This window comes from Cryptotermes secundus, unplaced genomic scaffold (genome assembly GCF_002891405.2).
Source record: "Cryptotermes secundus unplaced genomic scaffold, Csec_1.0 scaffold948, whole genome shotgun sequence".
NCBI lineage: Eukaryota > Metazoa > Arthropoda > Insecta > Blattodea > Kalotermitidae > Cryptotermes > Cryptotermes secundus.
The window spans coordinates 385,967-407,631 of record NW_019727110.1 but is presented as its reverse complement, the minus strand read 5'-3'; the positions used below and the strand labels follow the sequence as shown (position 1 = coordinate 407,631).

Genomic DNA, 21,665 nt, shown 5'->3' with positions numbered 1-21,665 from the left:
ATGGGACTATCTATGTCGGTAAAGCGGCCTCCGTAGTCTAGGGGTAACGTTCCCACCTCATGACTCAAGGTATGCGGGTTCAAACCCGGCGGAGGTGGTGGAATTTTTAAGGGCGGAAATATTCAGGGAACAAGTCCTCCGGGAGGGACTTTAAGCCGTGGGGCCCGTGTCGTAGATTTACGGCACGTAAAAGATCCTCATGTCTCTAGGAGACCTCTGAGCAAAATTAGGCAACAATTTCCCGCCCAAGTAGTTTCCAATGCCTCTGGTAGATAGGGGAAATATCAGGTACCGACGGCCGACCTCGTTGGCTGAACGGGGCTGATAGCACGCACCAGTAACGGTAGGGTATGGAGACAGTAGAAATTAAAGGGGGACGCACAATGGACCAATAACTGGTCTAAGTGCATGGGGAAACCCACCCCCTCTAATAATAATAATAATAATAATAATAATAATAATAATAATAATCCAAGTCGGTACTCCCTTATATCACTGACTCTATGCACATTGAATAACTGAGAACACCTACTCAAAATGTTGTGGGAATCTGCAAGCAGATCACCATCCTCATGCTTCACTAAGTTACTGGTAGGCTGGTAGCCCCTATTAAAGTCATTTATTCCCCTATACAGGTCTCTAATGTTCTTCTTCTTACTGATCATTGCAAGCTCATCAATTTTGATGAGCTTGCAATGATATTGCTTGATATTCCCTCTTTATGTTCCTGAAATGCCTGCTGGTTTCAAGTCTTATATTGTTAAGATTATCCCCATTTAACTCGCTTAGTTCCTGTAACCATTGCAATTTGGCTTGTTTCCTTTGGTATAATAATTTCGAGCATCCTTCGTCGAACCATGGCTTATGCTTCTTCGGTTCGTAATAACCTAGACTCTCTTTGGCAGATATTTTTATATTCTCTCTAATATTTTCCCACGCTTTATTAACATCCACCTCAGTGTATGCGTTATCCACCTAGTTGAGATTTCAACACGATACTGCTTTTTACCCTCTACCTCGTTTAATTTCTTTAGATTGAACGTCTCCATGTGAAATCTGAGCGTTGTTTGTTTAGTCGGTAAGCCTAGCTATTAATTATTAAATTACTTGTTTTATTACTGACTTACTTTAGCTAGTTCTTTAATTGTTGGCATAATTAATGTATTATTTCCTTGCTTGTATCTTGTTAGCTGAATATTAATTTATTTAGTCAGGTAGTTATATAGTAAGTTGTTTTTATATCTAGTTAGGTGAGTTAGGTAGTCATTTGGGCCGCGCCATAGCTCAAGCGGTTAGTCGCTGGCTTCCCACCGCGGCGGCCAGGGTTCGATCCCGGGTCTGGTCAAGTAACATTTGTGGTGGACAAAGTGGTGCTGGGGAGGGTTTTCTCCGAGTACTTCGGTTTCCCCTTCCAATCTTCATTCCACCAAATTCTCCATCATCATAATCACGCGAGGCAGGTACAATAGGCCAATCAGTGGCCGCCGTGCAGAGTGGGCCCAACTGGACTCCACCCCCACAATGCGAACTTAACTTAGTCATTTAATTATATTTATATTTATTATACTTGTATTTTATTAAGTATTTACTTACTTACTTACAGATAAGTAAGGAAATAATAAAATTCAATAAGTCCATTAATAAAAAAATAAAGTATTTAGGTGTTTTTTGTATTAGTATCTTACTGCTTGGTTATTTAGCATAGTTGCTTGCCTATCTATTCAGTTATTTTTTACTGCGACCCATCTAATGGTTGCATATGCAGAACAGGGTAAGCATACATCGATGGCGCAGCCTATGGGAGGGGCAATCCTGAGTGGGGCGCAATTGGTGCCACTTTTCAATGAAGACATTAGTAGTACAGAAGGGCAATTATACCCTCAGCAAAGCCTGCTGGCACATGAGTGACGTGAGGCCGAGAGGGAGGGTTATGGCCTTACAATCCACATCCTGTCGCCCAATAGGGAAAGGGCTGTTACCCCGCCTTAGCTCCGGACAAGAAGGGTTAGAGTTCTCAGCATCCAGAGCTGGAGGGGACTTCACAAAGAATACAGGCAGTTCTGCCCTCGGAGACTTATAATTGGTCGCTTTTCAAATTGGCCAGGTGCTTCAAAATGTAAGTGGGTTGATTTACTACGCAGCCCTGCACCGGCACACCCAGTCTTTCATTGCATCGCTCGCTTATTATTAATGTTTCGTAATCAGAGACATAAACAGCGCACTGAGCTGGTCTAATGGTGTCTTGACCGTTCTGACCTCTCTCTGCCAAGCTAATGGTGAAGGTAAGAAGCAAACGAAAGCACCCAGGAGCAGAATCAATGTTGAGTGATGAAGTAGACAGAAGATGATGCTGATGCTGATAATGATAGTGACCAATAACAACTGTAGCAGGAGTTTGCTATCCTTTGTACTGGCAAAATTTCGACTTCGTCAAAGTTGCATTAGGGGAAGGGCATGCGATGGAAATCCTCTTGGCAACAAGACACTATGCACGGGAAATGCCAGTGAAGGAAGGCGAACTTTTTTTTTCTTCCTTGGCACTAGAGCCCCAGTGGGCCTAGGCCTACCTCCATGAACTTCTCCTTTCACTTCGGTTTTTCTAGATCTTACACATTCGGTAGGACTCCTTGGGCGGGTGATCAGCTCGTCGCAAGGCCTCTACCTGTACACAAACACAGAAAAACGCACACACACAAACTAAACATCCATGCCCTGAGTGGGATTCGAACCCATGATCCCGGTTTCCAAGCGAGCGAAGACAGTACATGCCTTAGACCGCTCGGCTACCGTGACCGGCAGGCGAACATATAAATAAATCAGAAATTCCTATTTAATTCCATCTTTACAAGGAAAACGTAAGTTAGACAGAAGTAAGGCCGCGCCATAGATCAAGCGGTTAGTCGCTGGTTTCCCACCGCAGGGCACGGGTTCGATCCCCGGTCTGGTCAAGTGGGGTTTGTGGTGGACAAAGTGGCGCTGCGGCAGGTTTTCTCCGAGTACTTCGCTGCCGAGATGAATATTTGGGCCCAAGAGAGAGGAATGGAGAGCAGAATAGATGAAATTAGTCACTGCATAAAGAAATGCTTTACACTTTTCACTTTAACATTTCTGAAGGAATTTAGTTAGAGAGGATGGAACAGATGAGATATGTAGAACGCATGTTGAATAAAGAAAAATAAACATTTGCTTGAGATTCTTTAAAAGAAATACGACTTGAAATTGTGGCTTAGAGAATATGTGTTCATAATATATATAATAAGGAAATTCAGCTAATTTATTTTTCTTCTTGTCTGCTTTTTGTGGCGTTATGTACAAATCGAAGCCCAAAGTCTCCCGTTTTCCGGATTTTGGAATCTTCGTCCATAGACATTTCATACGGTTGGGACCTGCCGGTCTCAAGATTTCCACCTGCTCAGGGCAACCAACATACTTCCAAGACTCGAGTGGGATTCGAACGTAGATACCTGTGTTCTAGCGGAAGAAAATATCGCTTAGCCTTCAAGTGTCTTTAATGTTATTAAATTCAGGAGTCCGTGACGGAATTGACGCGTAGTTCTCACGGAGGGGAGAAATAAAAATATAATGTAGTTTACATAATCATAACGGAGAGGTCTTCCGGAAAGTAAAAGTAAACAAGTAAAGCTATCCCTGTACGGGCCGTGGAGGCCCATAAGTTTGTGAGATGTTGAGGTTCCCACATTTTTTAGACAATCGGCCCATAGATGGCGGTAAGGTTGTCAGCCCTACGCGCCGGCCGCCCTTTACCCCCCAAAACATTCCAAGAATATCCCTGGTACTCATTTCTGTTAGAGCCTGAGTCGACCACAGAGCCACAGTGCGGCTGGAAGGATTAGGTAAATTGAAAAAAATCCAATGACCTCATCGGGATTCGATCGTGCGACCTTCCGGTTTGTAGCATAGTTGCTCAACCAACTACGCTATACCGCCTGCAACCGCATGAACCCGAAAGTTACTGACTTGTTGTAAGGAGCGTAGTTTCTTTGTAAACAACAGAATTTGTCCAAACGATCTGTTTCAACAGCCCCGCCCTGTGTTGGAATATCGTGTTACCATATAATCGGTGAGTTTATACATGGTTAAAGTTTCCAGAAACTTGAAACTTGCAATATTATCTTGTTACTTGTTTAGTCACTCTGAACCATGTTACCTGCCAACTGTGCTCCGAAGCAGGCGAAGCGTGAACTGGAAATGATATTGTAAAATTTTCAGTGTCTACGTACGTAGCAGATTGTAATGCCCCAAAACACTATTACTGAACCTTAAATAAACATCATATATACTTTGTAGCAGTATGGTTTCTCGTGTAAGTGACCAGCCAGTTGCCGGGCTCCACAGTGTATTTAAGTTTTCCTTCTATATCATCATTTTTATGTTATTTCATATGAATGTTATGCCGTTAGAGAGCATGGATTGGGTGGCGTTGTCAAACCGTGCAGAATGGTCCTGAAAATAACCGAAGCTCCTCATATTGTAACCAAATCAGATTCTTGTAGTACCTGTATTGTTAAAAAGAACGTGTTATAACTACAAAGGCTTCCTCTCATAATTTTAAGACATTTGCCTCTTCTTCAAGGTCATTTCCTCGAACTGTTTCTCGCCCAAGTTCCCATCTGTTGCGATCGCGTCCTCCCCAGACAGTCCTCTCCCTCATTAGTTCCATTACATCGGCAATCCAGATTCGTCATGGTCTGCCCCTTTCCTAGCTCTACTGGGTTTCATTCCAATGCCTGGCTTGGTATCAAGACGATCAAGACTAGGTTAACTATATGGGAGCAGTGAAGCCGGGGGCTCTGATGGGGCTGGACTACAACAAACACGGGAGAAATGGAAAGTGTTACAAAATTTTTAGTTATAGAGTCAGTGAGCAGGGGAATATCCTACACGAAATAAGAAAACGGAAGGCTAATTGGATTGGTCATGTTTTACGCAGAAACTGCCTTCTAAAAGAAGTTATTGAAGGAAAGATAGAGGGACGGATAGAAGTGACAAGAAGACGAGGAAGAAGACGTAAGAAGATGCTGGATGACCTTGGGGACAGAAGAGGATACTGTCATTTGAAGGAGAAAGCTCTAGATCGCATTAAGTGGAGGAATTGTTTTGGAAGAGACTGTGGACCTCTCGTCTTGACAGATTACTGATGATGATGATGATGAGAAGCTCAATGCAAGAGACGTTGAAGCAGATAGGGTATTACATTTCAAAGTATTCCAGGCAAGTAAGATGTGAAAGTGCGATCTGGAGTCAGCTGGCTCAGTGACTAGCTTTTGTGAACGCGGTAATGAATTTTAGTGTTCCATCTAAGACAGGAGTATCTTGGCAGAAAGATATTACACTATGTAAAATTTGAGATTTTCACGGCTGTGACTATGAATAATATCGTCTTCTGGGATGTGGAGCCATGCAGATATTTGGTTAGCCGACGTTTCGGAGGAACATCCCAAAATACAGCATTATTCAAGAGATTACCCCATGAAGCCGTTTATGACGTCATCCATTCCCTGTTGTTAATATGATTTCTAAGCTCATATGAGACAGGTGAAGCTGATGAACATGTTCGGAAATGCACCAGAACCGGACGTTGTATTTTAAAGGCGCCAAAGATGCGACACAGAATTAGCTTGGTATTGTAGATCATCTGATGAGAGGTAGGTAATGTTTAATGTGGTGCATAGCTCTGTGTTTCCCGAGGGCACGGCATTCCCGAGGCATTCAAAGCGACACAGCAAAGGCTTTTTTGTTGTGTCCCACGGATGTGTTTAGAGCAAGAGGGATATACTTATAGACCTATTACCTGCATGCGTATAAACTTGTGGCAAATAAATTAAGCGGGACGATTAATGCAAATTTGTGTTAAAATTGATGTGACATATGCTACAAATTGGTGGATTTACATTTCTATTATAGTCTCCTAAGTCAGGTAATTAACCTTCTTGCGGAATCTAGTATCTTCAACGAGTACTGAAGTTTGAAATAGAACACACTACGAAGTGATTCTAGATCATAGTTTGTTGAACTACGACCTTTTTGCACCAAATCGTGAAACCGGTGTATGAGCATGAGGAAGTAGAATGTGGCACTAAAGGCACAGAGGAGCTGCCCAACTTCACTGCGCGGCGTGAGCGATAATCGAGAAATACCGCGCAGTACAATAAAATTCCTCCAAGTGTGAGTTCTTCTCATTGTTGGGCAAGAGCACAGCTTGGCCAAGTGACACAGGAACAGTTTACGACGTCGGAATGAATGCCTGAGCTGTGGACAAAATGGGTGCTCCTCGTAAAATCCTCAACTGGTCTGGCGATAAATCAGACCCACAAAGCTGACCAACCACAAGCCCGTTCCCACAGCGGCGAAGACAGAAGATGTAACAGCTTGTCTCGAAGGCAGACAAACAGGTTAAAGAAATTGTCTGATAGGGTTTGTTTGTGTGTCACGATGCCTTCTTTGCAGTCGGTATAAGGACAGAACGTGTCTCAATATTTCATCTTTGAAATTACTCAGTAGATATAATTGTATTTATTCCTTCAGCATAACTTCTGCATAGATACACTCTCTCTCTCTCCTCTCGCTCCCACATTGGAGCATAGGGCCGATTGCTCAGTTTCAGTGATCATTTTTATAGACGGCAGGACTCCTTGGACGGGTGATCAGCTCGTCGCAAGGCCCCTACCTAAACACAGGACAACACAAACGCAGAATAAATGCATTCACACATCAAACATCTAAGCTTTGTGTGGGATTCGAAATCACGATCACGGCTTCTGAGCCAGCGAAGACAGCACATTCCTTAGACTGTGACCGGCTGCATAATTTTCCATTACATTTCTCGGCCTTTCACCCAAAAAAGGTCTACTCATTCACTGCTGGTTGCATTACTCACCCCTTAGATTGGCAAATGGTTGTAGTGATTATATTTTTGTTGTTGATTTATTATAGATGTGTATGATGTGTATCTATGCTAGCCGTCTTACAGCGCACACAATTTCACCTTTCTCTTCACTTTTACACTACATGTTTCAGCACTGATGTGCCATCTTCAGGTGTGTCTCTATGCACGTCAAACTACTGCACTGCATGCCATGACGTCTTCATTCTAAAATGACTAAAATGTGTATTCGTCATGTATAACAATAAATTCTAAATATTAAAACCTTTCAGGATTCGTCATCCATACGTCATATCTCAAATACGCGAATCACGCCAATCCTCCTCTATGGGAGCGCTCTTCCTACATTCATGTGAGTATTGTGCTCTGTGTTGTGTGTTTCTCCTATGACTGCGTGCGTCATGTGCAGTAGTTAGACGTGCATAGAGAAAACGCACCTGAAGATGGCACATTGTTGCTGAAACATGTAGTGTAAAAGTGAAGAGAAAGGTGAAATTAAATATAAAGTGTGCATTGTAAGACGGTTAGCATAGATACACATCATGGACATGAACCAGTGCAACAGGACGCTAAAATATAACATTATAGATGGGTGTAATTCAGTCTTATTTCAGGTTGATTTGTTTTACATCTACCAAAGGCCAAAGTAACATAGAATAGAAACAAATATATCTACAGGTAGAACAAAATTGTAGTAATAAAAGGAATTTAGAATTCAGAATTTTTAACAATTTAACAATTTTCGAATTGAATATTTGAACAAGTATACAGTATATGGTGATATTACGATTATCCTGTTCAGGTGAAAAGCTTCGTTCTGGAAACTAAGAATGAATTAGTACAAGACATTTTCCCTCGTTACCTTATTTAGGTGCTCAACATTTGTAATCTCACTTCAGTCTTTATGCGTATTTGCATTTTCTGGTGACAGAGCTAAGAACAGCAACCAAATTTCAGCTGCAAAACCGCAAGGAAATTGAGAGATATAGACGCAAATGGAATTGTAACAGTAGAGCACATATTAGGGAATGTTGTGAAAGGTAGAGTGGTCAGCTTCTGCCAATCAAAATTAAACTCTCTTTGTACGACAGCGTGGAAAAGTTCAAAACTATTTTTTCTTCTAATGTTAAAGAATATGCAAAAAATTGAAGCGCTGCTTCTGAAGGTAATGTCTAGTAGTGATTAGAATTTAAAATATCATACTACAATAAACACTTGCTCTTCCAAATTGATGGGTGGATGTCATCAAGATTAACCGATAATCCAGATTAATGAAACAAAAATAGCCCTAAAACAAAAAGGAACGTATATAACAAATAATGGAAAATTTAATAATATAGGTAGTCCTGATGAAAATAAATAAAAACATCACTGCAGCAAATTCTTCCTCTGTCAGAAGCTGAAATCCAAGGTCACCTTCATCCAGCTCAAGCAAAACTTTGGAGTTTTCTTGCATGGTTTCAGCCTCCCCACCTGCACTCAATATAGTCTGAAAGTCCTCTTGCTCTAATCACTCTTGCTTCTAAATCTCACGTGTCCTTCAAAATATACACTCAATTGTGAACAGAATTTTTCATTTTTCATATTTCGATCCGGACTATCCGACATTCGGATTAACTGTAACCTCATTAACGATGGTTCACTGTATAGCTAACCATGAGGGGCTCCAGAAATAAAGAACGATTACTGGTTTCCTGACAAAGAGGAACGTGATGATGAGTTCAATATATTTCTGTTGCTTTCTCTTTGTAGTAAACACTACAGTTCACAAAGAGATTGGAAAAACTGGAAAATAAAACAAGTGATAAATAACTGACAAGGGTTTGAGACAAAATATTAAAGTAAAAAATTGTTTTCATGAAAAAAAAGCGAAGTTCCTGACAACTAGTTCAATGAAGAAACAAATCTGATTAACTCTGAAAAGTGGACTTCCTTGATACTTTTTTATTGCAACAACAACAAATGCAGTATAGGTTGACTGGATGCCAAGAACAGGAACCGAATAAAGACTGCGATCTTCTGGGTTATAACGCCGTGTTGTTCGGTAGGAGTTCAGTGATGTTCCGGAGGACCGTATCGGCTCCATCCACAGGGCAGAACGTAAGCCAAGCAAGAAACCAACAATAAGCCCGCGGCAACCCAACTTCTACACGGCCTCGCAACTCTTTATATTCACCGCGGTGAGAATTTCAAATATAACAGAAGAGGAACTATTTTTCTCTTCTATTATCATGCTTCGGGAATTATTATTACCGTTTTTACGCATGTATAGGCCGCACATTTTTTGCCAAAAATTCAAGAGGAAAACTGGGGTGCGGCTTATATTGGAAATATTCGAAATCATACTTCATTTAAAAAAAATTATATTCATAATTAGTAATACAGGGTGTAATACTCCTGAAATAATTTTCCAAGAAAATTATTTTTTCTATAATTTCTGTCTGAAAATTGTGCTGCGGCCTATACACGCACGCGGCCTATACATGCGTAAATACGGTATTTTGTAGAAATGCGTTTCATCTCAGAATGTGTAGACACACCATTAAGAGATATTTGGTTAGACCAGGAACCGTCAGTGATAAAGAAGCCTCGTCAGAGAAAGCAGGTGACTGGTTCATCTCCATGGCTTCTTATTTATTCATAAAGTGGCTGAAAAGAGGTGAAAAATATTTGTCTGCCTCTCTTATGGACAGGCACGAAAAAGGGAAAGATTTTCCACATTTTTGCTGACACTCGTTTTTTTTTTCCATTTCGAAAATTCCCATACATCGGAAAGGGACGCTGGTTCAGTATATGATCCTTGTCTCACATTGCCGATAAATTCCACGACGCGGGAACTGAGACCATCCTTTGAGTCAATATGTTACATCAAAGAGATGATAGCAGTGGCGTACTGAGCAGGGAACAGCGTTTCTCAGCAACCGCAGCTGGTTTGGCGGACGCGTGATTTTATAAAGCAACAGAAACACTGAACTTCCAGTACTGAGACAGATTTGTAGGTTTATAAAGAAAGGAAGGAGAATGCAGAAAAGTAAAAATATAGAAAAACGGAACGAATTAAATAATCAGAAAGAGGAAAACAATACTGGGGAATGTGCACTCCCCAACTTAGTACAGAAAATTTCGGAGGGGTTCTTTGAAATTTATTGAGTTTATTTAAAAATTCGAAATACTCGAACCTAAATTAGTGAAAGTCTCGCATATTGAGTGGCAACAAGACCTGTGAAAGGGTCAGTGGGAAGCCCCATTTACGGCTATATGCAATGTAGAATTTGTTATGGTTCAGCATCACCAGAGACCGAATTTTCTCTAAAACTTCTGACGAACGTCAGCTTTATAGAATTTCAACAAAATATGTGAAACTCTTCATGCGATGCTTGAATAAATATACTTATGAGCTTACGCAAAGCAGGCTTTACTACGCGCGAATATCGGTACTACCCGGTAGTGTTCAGTGTAAACTGTCTGATAGTTTATACGCCGATACTAGGTTACAGACAGACATAGACGGACAGATAGACGAAACAGACATGACACCCAAGAAAGGTGGTGTTCTTTACTTTGAACCAGTATTACCAGTTGCAATGGCTAGGCAATTAAATTAAACGTGAAACTTTTTGCGGCCAATTTGTTTTAAATTCCAAAAATTATCTCAACAAATATTTATCATTACACACCGCTAGGGAATCGTTCATAAAGTAGTGTTTTTGCCCTCCCAACTCAGAATTTCGTTTCATCGTGCTCGTATTATTGTTGGTAAGGTATCTAAATGTAAGGAGATTGTGAGACCCCCAGTAACATGACATTATTATTGTATAATAACAATATAATTGTATAACACACGCAGTCACAGGAGCAAGACACAACGTAAAGCACAATACACACACGATAATAGAAAGAGTGCTCCGACAGAAGAGGTTAGAGGTGACTCGAGAAGTGAGATACGACGTAGGAAAAATCCTGAACAATTTTAATATTTTTAATATTTAATATTTATCAGTATATATGATAAATATATATTTTAATTATTTTAATATGAAGACAAGGCCTGCAGTGAACTAGTTTAACGTTAATCGAATAAGCACCTGAAGATGGCACTTTTGTGCCGAAACATGTAGTGCGAGAGAAAGGAGTGAAGTAGATAAGTGTATGCACTAAAAGACGGTGAAATAAATCATGGACTTAAATCAGTGCAACAGGACGCTAAAATATAACAACATTATTATTATTATTATATCAGCCGGTTCAAGGGTTAGTTAGTTAGTTAGTTATTAGAGAGGGTGGGTTTCCCCATGCACTTAGACCTGTAGTGGTCCATTGTGCTTCCCTCTATGATTTCTACCAGTCTCTATATCCTACCGGTATTGGTGCTTACCATCAGTCCCGCCCAGCCAGCGAGACCGGCTCTATTTGCTGAGGTATCTATAATGCTTCCCCCATCTACCGGAGGTATTAGTGACTGCTGTTGGGCGGGAAACGTCCGCAATTTTGGCTCAGTGACCTCCTTTGGAGGTATGAGGTTCTTTTACGTGCCGTAAAGCTACGACACGGGACCCACGGCTTAAAGTCCCTCCCGGAGGACTTGTTCCCTGAATTTTTCCGCCCTTAAAAATTCGACGACCTCCGCCGGGTATTTGAACCCGCGTACTACGAGTCATGAGGTGGGAACGTTACCTATAGACTACGGAGGTCGCTTCGGTTCAAGGGTTATTAATAATATTATGAAATGATCAGTCTGTCTAGATAAAATAAAGGAAGCAGTCTGACATCTTGTCTCTTTTATCGCTTACCTCAATGTCTTCACGTGACCTACAGTTAGAATTTTCTATCCCCTGACGTAGGTATATACGTCAGGTTTGTTTCAAACAGTACTTTAGGATGATACGTAGAAAAAAGCGGATGAGGTAGAAATACTGCAGATCAGATGAGTGTTTTCGCCCGTGAAAACAATTTTGCGTGAATGTTGCATCAAACGACGTTTCTCTACAATCCAATGGCATCGGACCGGTGAAATATTGGACAGTATCCTATACTGCGTCTAAAATATCTTTTAGGTTGCGATATCTTCATGCGGGGACGTGGATTTCAGTATTATTAGAAATCTGCAAGATTCCCTTTTCAGTATACAATGGAAAATAGAGTCACCGCACCGAATAGCTTGTTGAACGCAAAAGTATTTCCTTCCCTAAGGTAACCTGNTATATATATATATATATATATATTATTTACATAATATTAGCAATCAGAATTACATTTGATTCTATAAGCTAATTTGCTGTAGTATTCTTCGTGACGTGGAGAGGGCTTGTCCATAGATAAGTCCTCGTTACCCCACTCTCAGGTCGGCTGGCCAATTCCTTTTTATCTTCGTCCTTTGTGTGGTTCCAGTAACGGTTGCATTAGTACGTTCTCATGTCCTTCTGTTTTGTTGAGGTATCTTCTGCTTTTCCCTATTACGACTTCCTTTACTAGCGTCACTTTCAGGTCTTCATGGAGTGTTATATTGGAAACATACCATGGGACGTTAGTAATCGTACGTAGTATATTTGACTGACATCTCTGGATTATGGAAATATTGGTTTTGCTAGCACACCCCAATATTTCCATTCCATATACCGAAATTGGTTTTATTATTGTTTTGTATAGTAAGATTTTGTTGTCTAATTAGAGCCTCGAATTTCTTCCACTTAACCAATGTATATCCTTGATTTTTAAATCAATCTATTTGCGTTTTTTAGTAATATGTTCCTTCCAGGTTAGATGGTTGTCTAGATGAATACCTAAGTATTTTGTACTGGGTGATTCAGGTATTTGTATACTATTAAAGAAAACTGCAGGACACTGTTCTCTTCTTAGACTGAAGTTTAATGTGGTATATTCATTCATTCATCAGTAATCTGTCAGACGACAGGTCCACAGTCTCTTCCAAAACAGTTCCTCCACTTAATGCGATCAAAAGCTTTCTCCTTCAAATAAAAATATCCTCTTCTGTCTCCAAGGTCATCCAGCATCTTCTTACGTCTTCTTCCTCGTCTTCTGGTCACTACTATCCGCCCCTCCGGTTTGTTTTGTCTCCAGAGGAAACATCTCGCATATATGGTATCTCTGTTTTTGGAAAGAGTCCATCCAGGAAAAGTGATAATGTGGTAGTTTTTCCATTTGCTTTCCACATCGCAGTACAACAGCCGTTCAAACCATTCTGGTCACGCCTGTTGCTATACGAACTTGAACCATCTCGAGCATCATTTGCTCTGTGCTTCAAGTCGCTGCTGATGACGCTGCTTCCGGCATCAGAATTGTGATCGTGAAAAGCGTGAATGTCGAGTTCTGGACAGAATTAGACGTTTGAACCTCCTGACTATTAAAACATGGTTTTTAGAATATCGTTCATCTGTCTGTATTGTAACGTATTTGATAAACGCGTTGCCAAGCAACAGCTCTGTAAACACGCCCAACAAGCAACAATAGAGGAAACTGTGCTTTCTACACAGTCGGCTCACAGATGGCAGCAAGGCGGTCAGCCTTACTCATCGGTTGCCCTCCCCCCCCCCCACAGGAATCTTCCTGCTACTTATTTCTGTTAGAGGCTGAGTCGACCCCAGGGCCATAGTGCGACTGGGAGGATTACGTAAATCGAAAAGAATTCAATGGCCTCGTCGAGAATCGAACCCGATCCCTCCAGCTTGTAGCACAGTGCCTGAACCAACTACGCTACCGCGTGCCCCCAACGAATAACAAGGAATTTCATAATTTGTCTCTTTCGACAAATATTATTAGGGTGACAAACTGAAGTTGGTTGTGCTGGGAGTAGGGTATGTAGCATGCAAGAAAGAAATGAGAATTGCATACAACATTTTGACCTGTAAACATGAAGGGAAGAGACTATTTCGAAGATCTAGGCTTAAATGAAAGAATAATTTCAAAAAGAATCTTTAAAATATAGAGTGGGAATTGTGGACTCGCTCAGATTAGGAGCCAGAAGCGGGCTCTTGTGACCACGGCAGTGAGTTTTCGGGTTCCGCAAAATGCTAGAAATGCCTAGACTACCTAGCAGACTACTATTTCTCAGTGAAGCCTCTGCTCCGTAAAGTTGGTTACAGCTGGCTTTATAATGACTGAAAAATCCGGAGAAATAATTGCGCAATGAATTATCCTTCATTTATCACCAAAATGCCGAATGCTTTTTCCGCATATAAAATAATTATGTGAGAACAGGCTACTGAAGCATGGGAATGAACACACGGTCCTTCAAATGGACCGTCAGTTTCGACTTCTGTTAGAGAAATGTGTTTTGTGAAACGGACATTAAGTATACCAGAGCCCCACTAATTCAGTTTTACGATTGGCGTCACATTTTTTTAGGTCTTGAATGCACGCCACTGAGAGGCGTCATTTTTCAGTCTCCTTATTCGTCTGCTGGGCTATTTCAATTATATTAAGGGCGGAGCATACCGGTGCTTTCGGAGCTCACAAAATCCGTATCTCTTCCCATAATGCAATGGCATGGCGAAAGGAAGGGACTTTGAAAACAATAACTACCCTCCGAGGACCAGTGATAAAGTGGGCTAACATGATCGTGCTGAGAGACTGTCAGAGTGCAAGCTCTTCAGGTTATGTGCAGCATTACATAAGCTGGGATTGGGACAGACAGAAACAGCTCTAGCTCTAAGCTAGGAGATTGTTGTAATCATCATCTAACAAAGTAGGTCTAGTAACTATGTAATTAATGCTGAATATGCCTTGAACATATTTCTTCTCTCCACGTCATTCAGGCCGGTTCTGCAGGTCACCCAATCTTCTATTCAATGTCTACCAGGGTATCTTTCCCGGGGGGTAAAGCGGCCGGAGCGTGAAGTTAACCATGCAACTGCAACTAGTGCTGAGGTGAAGAAAATGTGGATCTGTACACCCACTTCCTCATATGTCTTCAAGGCGTAATGCTTAATTAGTTAAGCACAGGGACAACTTTACCTTTGCTTATGCCTTGACAGCTGATAACGACAGTTTATCTTCTGTATAACCACAAATGTCATTATACGTTTTCACATAAGCATCAACTGGATCTTAACTTAGTCCTATTTATCACTTTTTCGCAAAAAAAATCAACAAAATATTGTCACGTGTATGGATTGAATATACACGGGGTTTTGATTCGTAACAGGATTTATTGAACAGTCACAGACATTAACTACAAGTAACTATAGCGCATTATTCTAATTCACACACACTACAATTCACTACAGCATGCACTAAGTCTTTTCAGTCTGGTGTATCATCACCGGTGGCAAGCACTTCCTCACCTTCCGTCTTCATGTTCTTGCTGGCCGGGTCTCTCTCACAACTCACTGAACTCTAAACTTGTCCTACTTATAACGCCTCGGCACGGACCGCATAGAATAAAGTATCCCAAAAGTTCTGTTGTTGCATCACGTGGTTATCGCTCGGACAGCGTAGAGAACACCATTCCTATGTTACTGTTTACGGCCATTACCTAGAAACGGCAGTTGCTTACAGAGCCTTTACCTAGCAACGGTTATACATGCTACAATATGCATGACTCTAACGAAAACATTCCGTCTTAATCATAATTGGAGGTCAGTCAAGAAAATCATTTCTATCTTCCTATGTTTCTTAGATGTTCGGCTCATGAGGTCCCTCTTCCACCTTGTTATGAATATTCTGGTTAATCTGGCCCCGGTTTCGGTGACTGGATGTTTTTTTCTCCGGTTACACTAAGAACTGAGCTGCTGTTGGCTCATAATTGTCAAAGTAGCAAAGCTGCTTTTCCACTTGTTGCTTAAAAATATTTTTGTCAACAGCCGCGTGGAATGTGACGTATATCATTGTTCACTTGCTGGTTCCAGATCCTGACGGCAATAAAATGAATGGCACAGATCAAAGTCGGATTCCTCACAGGATAAACCCGAACGCCCGTAACTTTTTTTTTTATTATTTCTTGCAATTTACAATCTACTCTACAAGGGAGTAATAAGTAAATATGTTGTAAGAAATCACTTGTGCGGAGTGATCATCCAGTGATGATTCTCCTCTGTAGTATACTATGCATTATGTTGTTGAGTACGGCTACCCATCTTCAACACTGTGTTCTTTTAAGTCTGAGGGCCATTGTCGTTTTAGTCTTCGTCTGATGTTTAATGGATTGCTTAGTTCAGTTACGCAACTGTTTTCGTGTCCCATTAGTCGGTTGTGGTATGTGGTAGAGTATCTTTTGATTTCTTCTGTGACAAATGGGATTTGAAGATCATTGTGTAACGTGAAGTTCGAGACATACCATGGGGCGTTGGTTATGGAGCGCAGTACATTTGATTGGAGTCTTTGAATTAGTTTGGTGTTCGAAGGCTTAGCACACCCCCACCGTTGAACTCCGTACGTCCAAATCGGTTTCAATATGCATTTGTAAATTAAAGTCTTGTTTTCTAGGCTGAGTTTTGATTTTCGTCCTAAGAGCCATGACATTTGTCGTACTTTTAGGTTTAGATGTTGGCGTTTTGTCTTGATGTGCTTCTGCCAAGTTAGCTTCTGGTCTAGGTATAGGCCGAGGTATTTTACTTCTGTCTGTATTGGGATTTGTAAATTATTGATTGTAACTGGTGGACAGCGTGTGCGCTTTGTTGTGAATTTTATCTGCGAAGATTTTGTTTGGTTTATCCTGATTTTCCATTTTTTGAACCATTCTTATAGCAGGTCGAGATGGTGTTGAAGAAATTTCGATGCCAGTACCGGGTCACGGTCTGTTGCTAGGAAAGCAGTATCGTCTGCAAAGGTTGCTATTGTGGTATTGTTGGTTGTTGGCAAATCTGCAGTGTATATTAGATATAACAAAGGCCCAAGCACACTTCCTTGTGGTACCCCGGATTTTGCTAGTTTGTAGCTAGAATAGGCATTGTTGTATTTTACTTGGAAATACTTTTCTGAGATGTATGATTTTAACAGTAGATAGTATGGACTTGGCAATTTGTTCTTGATTTTGTGTAGTAATCCAGTATGCCAGACTTTATCAAAAGCCTGGGCAATATCTAAAAACGCTGCAGTGCAATACTGTTTCTCTTCTATACTTGTGGCAATTTTGTTGATTATTCTGTGAGTTTGGTGGATTGTAGAATGATGTTCTCTGAATCCAAACTGATAGTCGGGTATAATCTCGTGGATTTCTGTGTCGTGTCTAATTCTGTTCAGTAAAAGTTTTTCAAATATCTCTGAGGGAATAAGGAGCAGGCTAATGGGACGATAAGAGGTCACTTCGTTAATTGGTTTTCCAGGCTTTGGTATCATAACAATTTGAGCAAATTTCCATATCGCTGGAAAGTAAGATAGCCTGAGCATGCTATTGAAGATTATTGTGAGTAGTGCAGTTGCTTTATTTGGCAGTTGTCTCAATATCTTTCCCGTGATTATATCGTACCCAGGTGCTTTGCACTGGTTCACTTTTTTAATATGTTGTTTTACTTCTTTAGGTGAGAAGGCTTTGAAGTGTAAAGACATTTGACATGGCGTATCTAGAAACTTCTCAATTTCGTTGTCATTATGATGATTATTAGAGTCGTGTGGTGTAAATACCAGAGAAAGATATTCAGCAAAATTTTCGGCTTTTTCTAAATCACTTTTGGCCCAGCTTCCGTCAGCTTTCCTTATTGAAGGTATTGATTTTTGGGACCGTTTGAATGTTCTTGTAGCTTTCCAGATTGTATGATCGTCCTTATTGAGTGAAGTGATATATTGCTCAAAGGTCGTGTTTCTTTCATTTGCTAGCGTATTGTGCAGTCGTCTTTTAAGTCTGTTGTAGTTGATTCTGTCATCATTATTTCGTGACCTTTGCTCTGCGTTTTTCAGCTACTAGTTCGCGTATGTGCAGGGGGATGTTATATGTATGTTTTGTTGTATCCAGTGGCGTGGGAGTAGAGCACCATGCTGCTTCCTGGGTTAAAGTTGTAAAGTATTGGGTTGATTGATCTAACTCGTCGGTTTCTTTTATTTTTATGTTCATAATTATGTGGTCTTCAATGTATGTCCGAAAGTTGTTCCAGTTCGTTGCGTTTGTAACCAGCATACTTATCGGTGATTGGTTTATCACATGGGTGGATAAAGTTGCAATTACAGGTGTGTTATCAGATGATAGTTAATGGTTAGATTTTATCTGAATGTAATTTTTTGTAATACCTTTGTGGATGAAAAAGTCTAATAGGTCTGGTAGCTTGTTATAATCGTTTGGCCAATACGTTGGTTCATCCGTGGAGAGGTGGTTACAATTTCGTCTATTCATTGCTTCCAGAAGGTTTCTTCTTCAGTTGTAACGAGTCTTGCTCCCCAGTGCGCGTGTTTGGCGTTCCAGTCACCTCCTATTATATACTTGGATCCGTAGGATTCAAGAAATTCGACGTATTCTTCACTTGATATTGCATGTTTTGGGGGACAGTATACCGCAGACACTACCAAAGGCATTGGCTTCCCATTAACTTTGACATTGGCTGCTTGGAATTTGACATTTTGGTGATGTGTGAGCTCGTGATGAGAAATTGAATTACGGATGATGACGGCAGCACCACCACGAGCCCTATCGCCCGGGTGAGGTATGTGGTATACTTTGTAGTTTGGTACTTTAAACACAGTTCTGGTGGTAAAATGAGTTTCTGATATCAAGCACGTAACTTTGAAACACTGAACAGTGTCGTCAACTGCATGTGTTAGATTGTCACTGACAGAACAGGGTCTCTAGAATGTTTCGATGGTTTCGGAAGTGACAGTACTTGTACAGAAGAGAATGCCCGGCAGTTGTTGCACCATTTAGTGTCTTAATACGATCTATGAATCGGGCACAGAATACTGTGATAACATTATGAATTTGAACTGATTAGGCAACAGAATTTATTTCCTTGCCTCTTGTGTAGAATTTTATATTTAAAGGGTGAAATGTTGCAGGACATTGGGCATGCCGAACTCTCAGCAAGGCACCCTTGATCTCACATCAAACAGCTACAGAGACAATTGCGATCGACTGCTGTACCTGGAGGAGAAGCAACGGGAGCTGTGTGCCTTGAGCCAGAACATTTTGACGGTGAGCCACTCGTCAGCTAGCTGACTTCCCTAAGCACTTGCTACATTGCTCGCTTCTCACATGTTTACGTTCTATCCTACTCGCTTACCCACTCGCTTCTTCTCATGCATTCCCGCCACCTCACCGCTTCCTCACAATCTTACTCACCACCTTTCTTTTTTAATTTAATTTTAACATTACTGACCGATTCATACCAGTAGACCGTCCATATCTTATCTGTAGATTTAATAAAACGTTCGATTGTACCTGAATAACTCCAAATAATATTAATATAGTTATATGTATAGATTTTGAATTCAGACGAAATTAATATTTTATTTAATATAAGAATCATGCATTTTAAATTAATTGTTAGAATATTTAGAAAATCAAACATGAAGCTAGTATTTGTCTTGTAAGATATTCACTGCATTGCTAGAAGTATTTTACATGTTTACATTCTTATGTTTTTAATGTTGTTGTAATTATGCCACGAATCTCCTTTGGATGCTTCCGCAATCCTGCCGAGGATCTATAAAGTTCACTCAGTCTGTTCGTCCGTCCGTAAATCTGTGTGCTTGAAACACATTGCGAACCGCTTAATGGATTTTCATGAAATTTCATACCGGGGAGCTTCACTGATATTTTTCAACCAATTCTAATTTCTCTCAAAATGGCCAAAAATAACGGACGCTTTATGTGATGACAAGCGTGCATTTCTGCGCATAATAAAAAACAGTGTATAGAAAAATGCACGTCACCTTTTACGCTCAATACGAATTTTTAACAATTCTTACCGTTTACTATAGAATTACACAAAATGGACGCTATTCTGTAGATTTCCGAACGAGGATATTTAGCAATCAGACATGACACGAATGCACTCGAGGATTACCGAAGTCTCTTTTCCTCGATAATAATCAAACGAAGCTCACTAGCGTGAAAGTTTTGTAGTTCTACACATATGTATATACGAGTATATATATATATATATATACGTATTTAACTGATATAAAATTGATTATGTTTCTGAAATCTTTTCTTCTCGTCCATCATAGTTAATCTGCAAGAAAGCAATAGTTTCAAATATGTTAGCAAAAGATCTTAATTCGCAGAAGAACAGAGGTTTCCTTTTTAGTTCAGGCTGATTTGAAAGCAGGTGTGCTTTTTTCCTAACCTAGCGCTCTATTACAATGCGAGATTGAAACACATATTAAACAAATGTTATAGTCCTATCTTGAATGAGCAATAACAGTGAACAAAGAAGCTTTAAACTGACGGTTTGCTAATTCAGATTCGGCCCATAATTTTAATTTTGACTTCTGGCCACTTATTCTGAATAAGTATCAGTTAATAGTGAACGATTGCATTTGAAATTAATGACTGTTTTTTTCCTTTGGCGCTACAGCCCCAATTTGGGATTTGGCCTGCCTCCGTGAAACTCTCTGTTTCACTTCGGTTTACTAGATCTTAGACATTCGGTATGACTCCTTGTGCGAGTGATCAGTTTGTCGCAAGGCCTCTACCTGTACACAAACACAGAAAAACGCGCGCGCACACACACACACACACACAAGCACTATACATCGATGACCTGCTTGGGATTAGAACCCACAATCCCGGCTTCCCAGAGAGCGAAGACAGTACATGTCTTAGACCGCTCGGCTACCGTGACCGGCAGTGTATAAGAATAATATATAAGAATTCAGTTCGTACCTCACAGGAAACAGATCCGAACCCACGGGATGCCTTAGACCGCTCGGCTACCTTGACCGGCTTAATGTCTGCTTACTGTACGGAAAAATTTCATAACCGGAAAGCGCATGGATGTTAACATGTCTATAATTTCTTCTGCCGAACACGCCTGTTAAGTGCACACTATAATTTTACATTCTTTTTTTAAGTTCAAGCTTCACGTATTTACGGCCCTTCTTTTGTTTACAACTTAATTGGCCCCTTAAACGTACAGTACCGAAAGATGAAGTTGGTCTCTCTTAGAAGTGATAAGCCACCTTTTGTTTTTAAAGTTGTCCTTCATTGCCATACCACCCACCCACCATTAGAGAACGCATGTTTGTTCTTTTGTTTGACATTATCTGCTTATTACGGCACACAAACACGTAACATGTTATAACCATCAAACAATTTTCACTTCAATTAAAATTATCATTAGCTTATAGAATGTATCTTCTGATTGCTGATTAAACAAATAAATAAAAAAAGTTAAAATTAGCATATATTTATGTTTCATTACAGTGATAATAATGTACCTGTATCGGCTTTAGATTACGTGTTTCGAAATATTATGAATGCCTTCATCAGAACTTTTCACATAAAATGAAATAGGAAGTACAGCCTAATACATATGATTATAATGTAATGCTTCTAGACGCCGATGACGGTAGTTGAGCTGTCTAAGTCATGCACTGCCTTCGCCCGCTCGGAAGCCGGGATCATAGGTTTGAATCCCACTCAAGGCATGGATGTTTAGTGTTTGTGTATGTATGTGCTTTTCTCTGTGTTTGTGTACAGGTTGAGGCCTTGCGACGAGCTGATCACCCACCCAAGAAGTCATACCGAATGTCTAAGATCTAGTAAACCGAAGTGAAACGGAGAGTTTCATGGAGGTAGGCCAAGGCCAAAATTGGGGCTGTAGTGCCAAAGGAAAAAGAAATGCTTCAAGACACGGCCGAAATTATTTGCAGCGCA

General features: G+C 40.5%; 1 protein-coding gene across 1 annotated transcript in view; it reads left to right on the top strand.

Annotated features, from left to right (window-relative positions):
- The window catches only part of LOC111864514 (protein Wnt-1-like), a gene marked incomplete at its 5' end in the record, with an annotated part of 93,335 nt that overhangs the window by 58,220 nt on the left and 13,450 nt on the right, over positions 1-21,665 (top strand). The window contains one exon of the mRNA XM_023851813.2: positions 18,842-18,977. Coding sequence (XP_023707581.2) covers positions 18,842-18,977 — 136 coding nt within the window. The remainder of the gene's footprint in view (positions 1-18,841; positions 18,978-21,665) is intronic.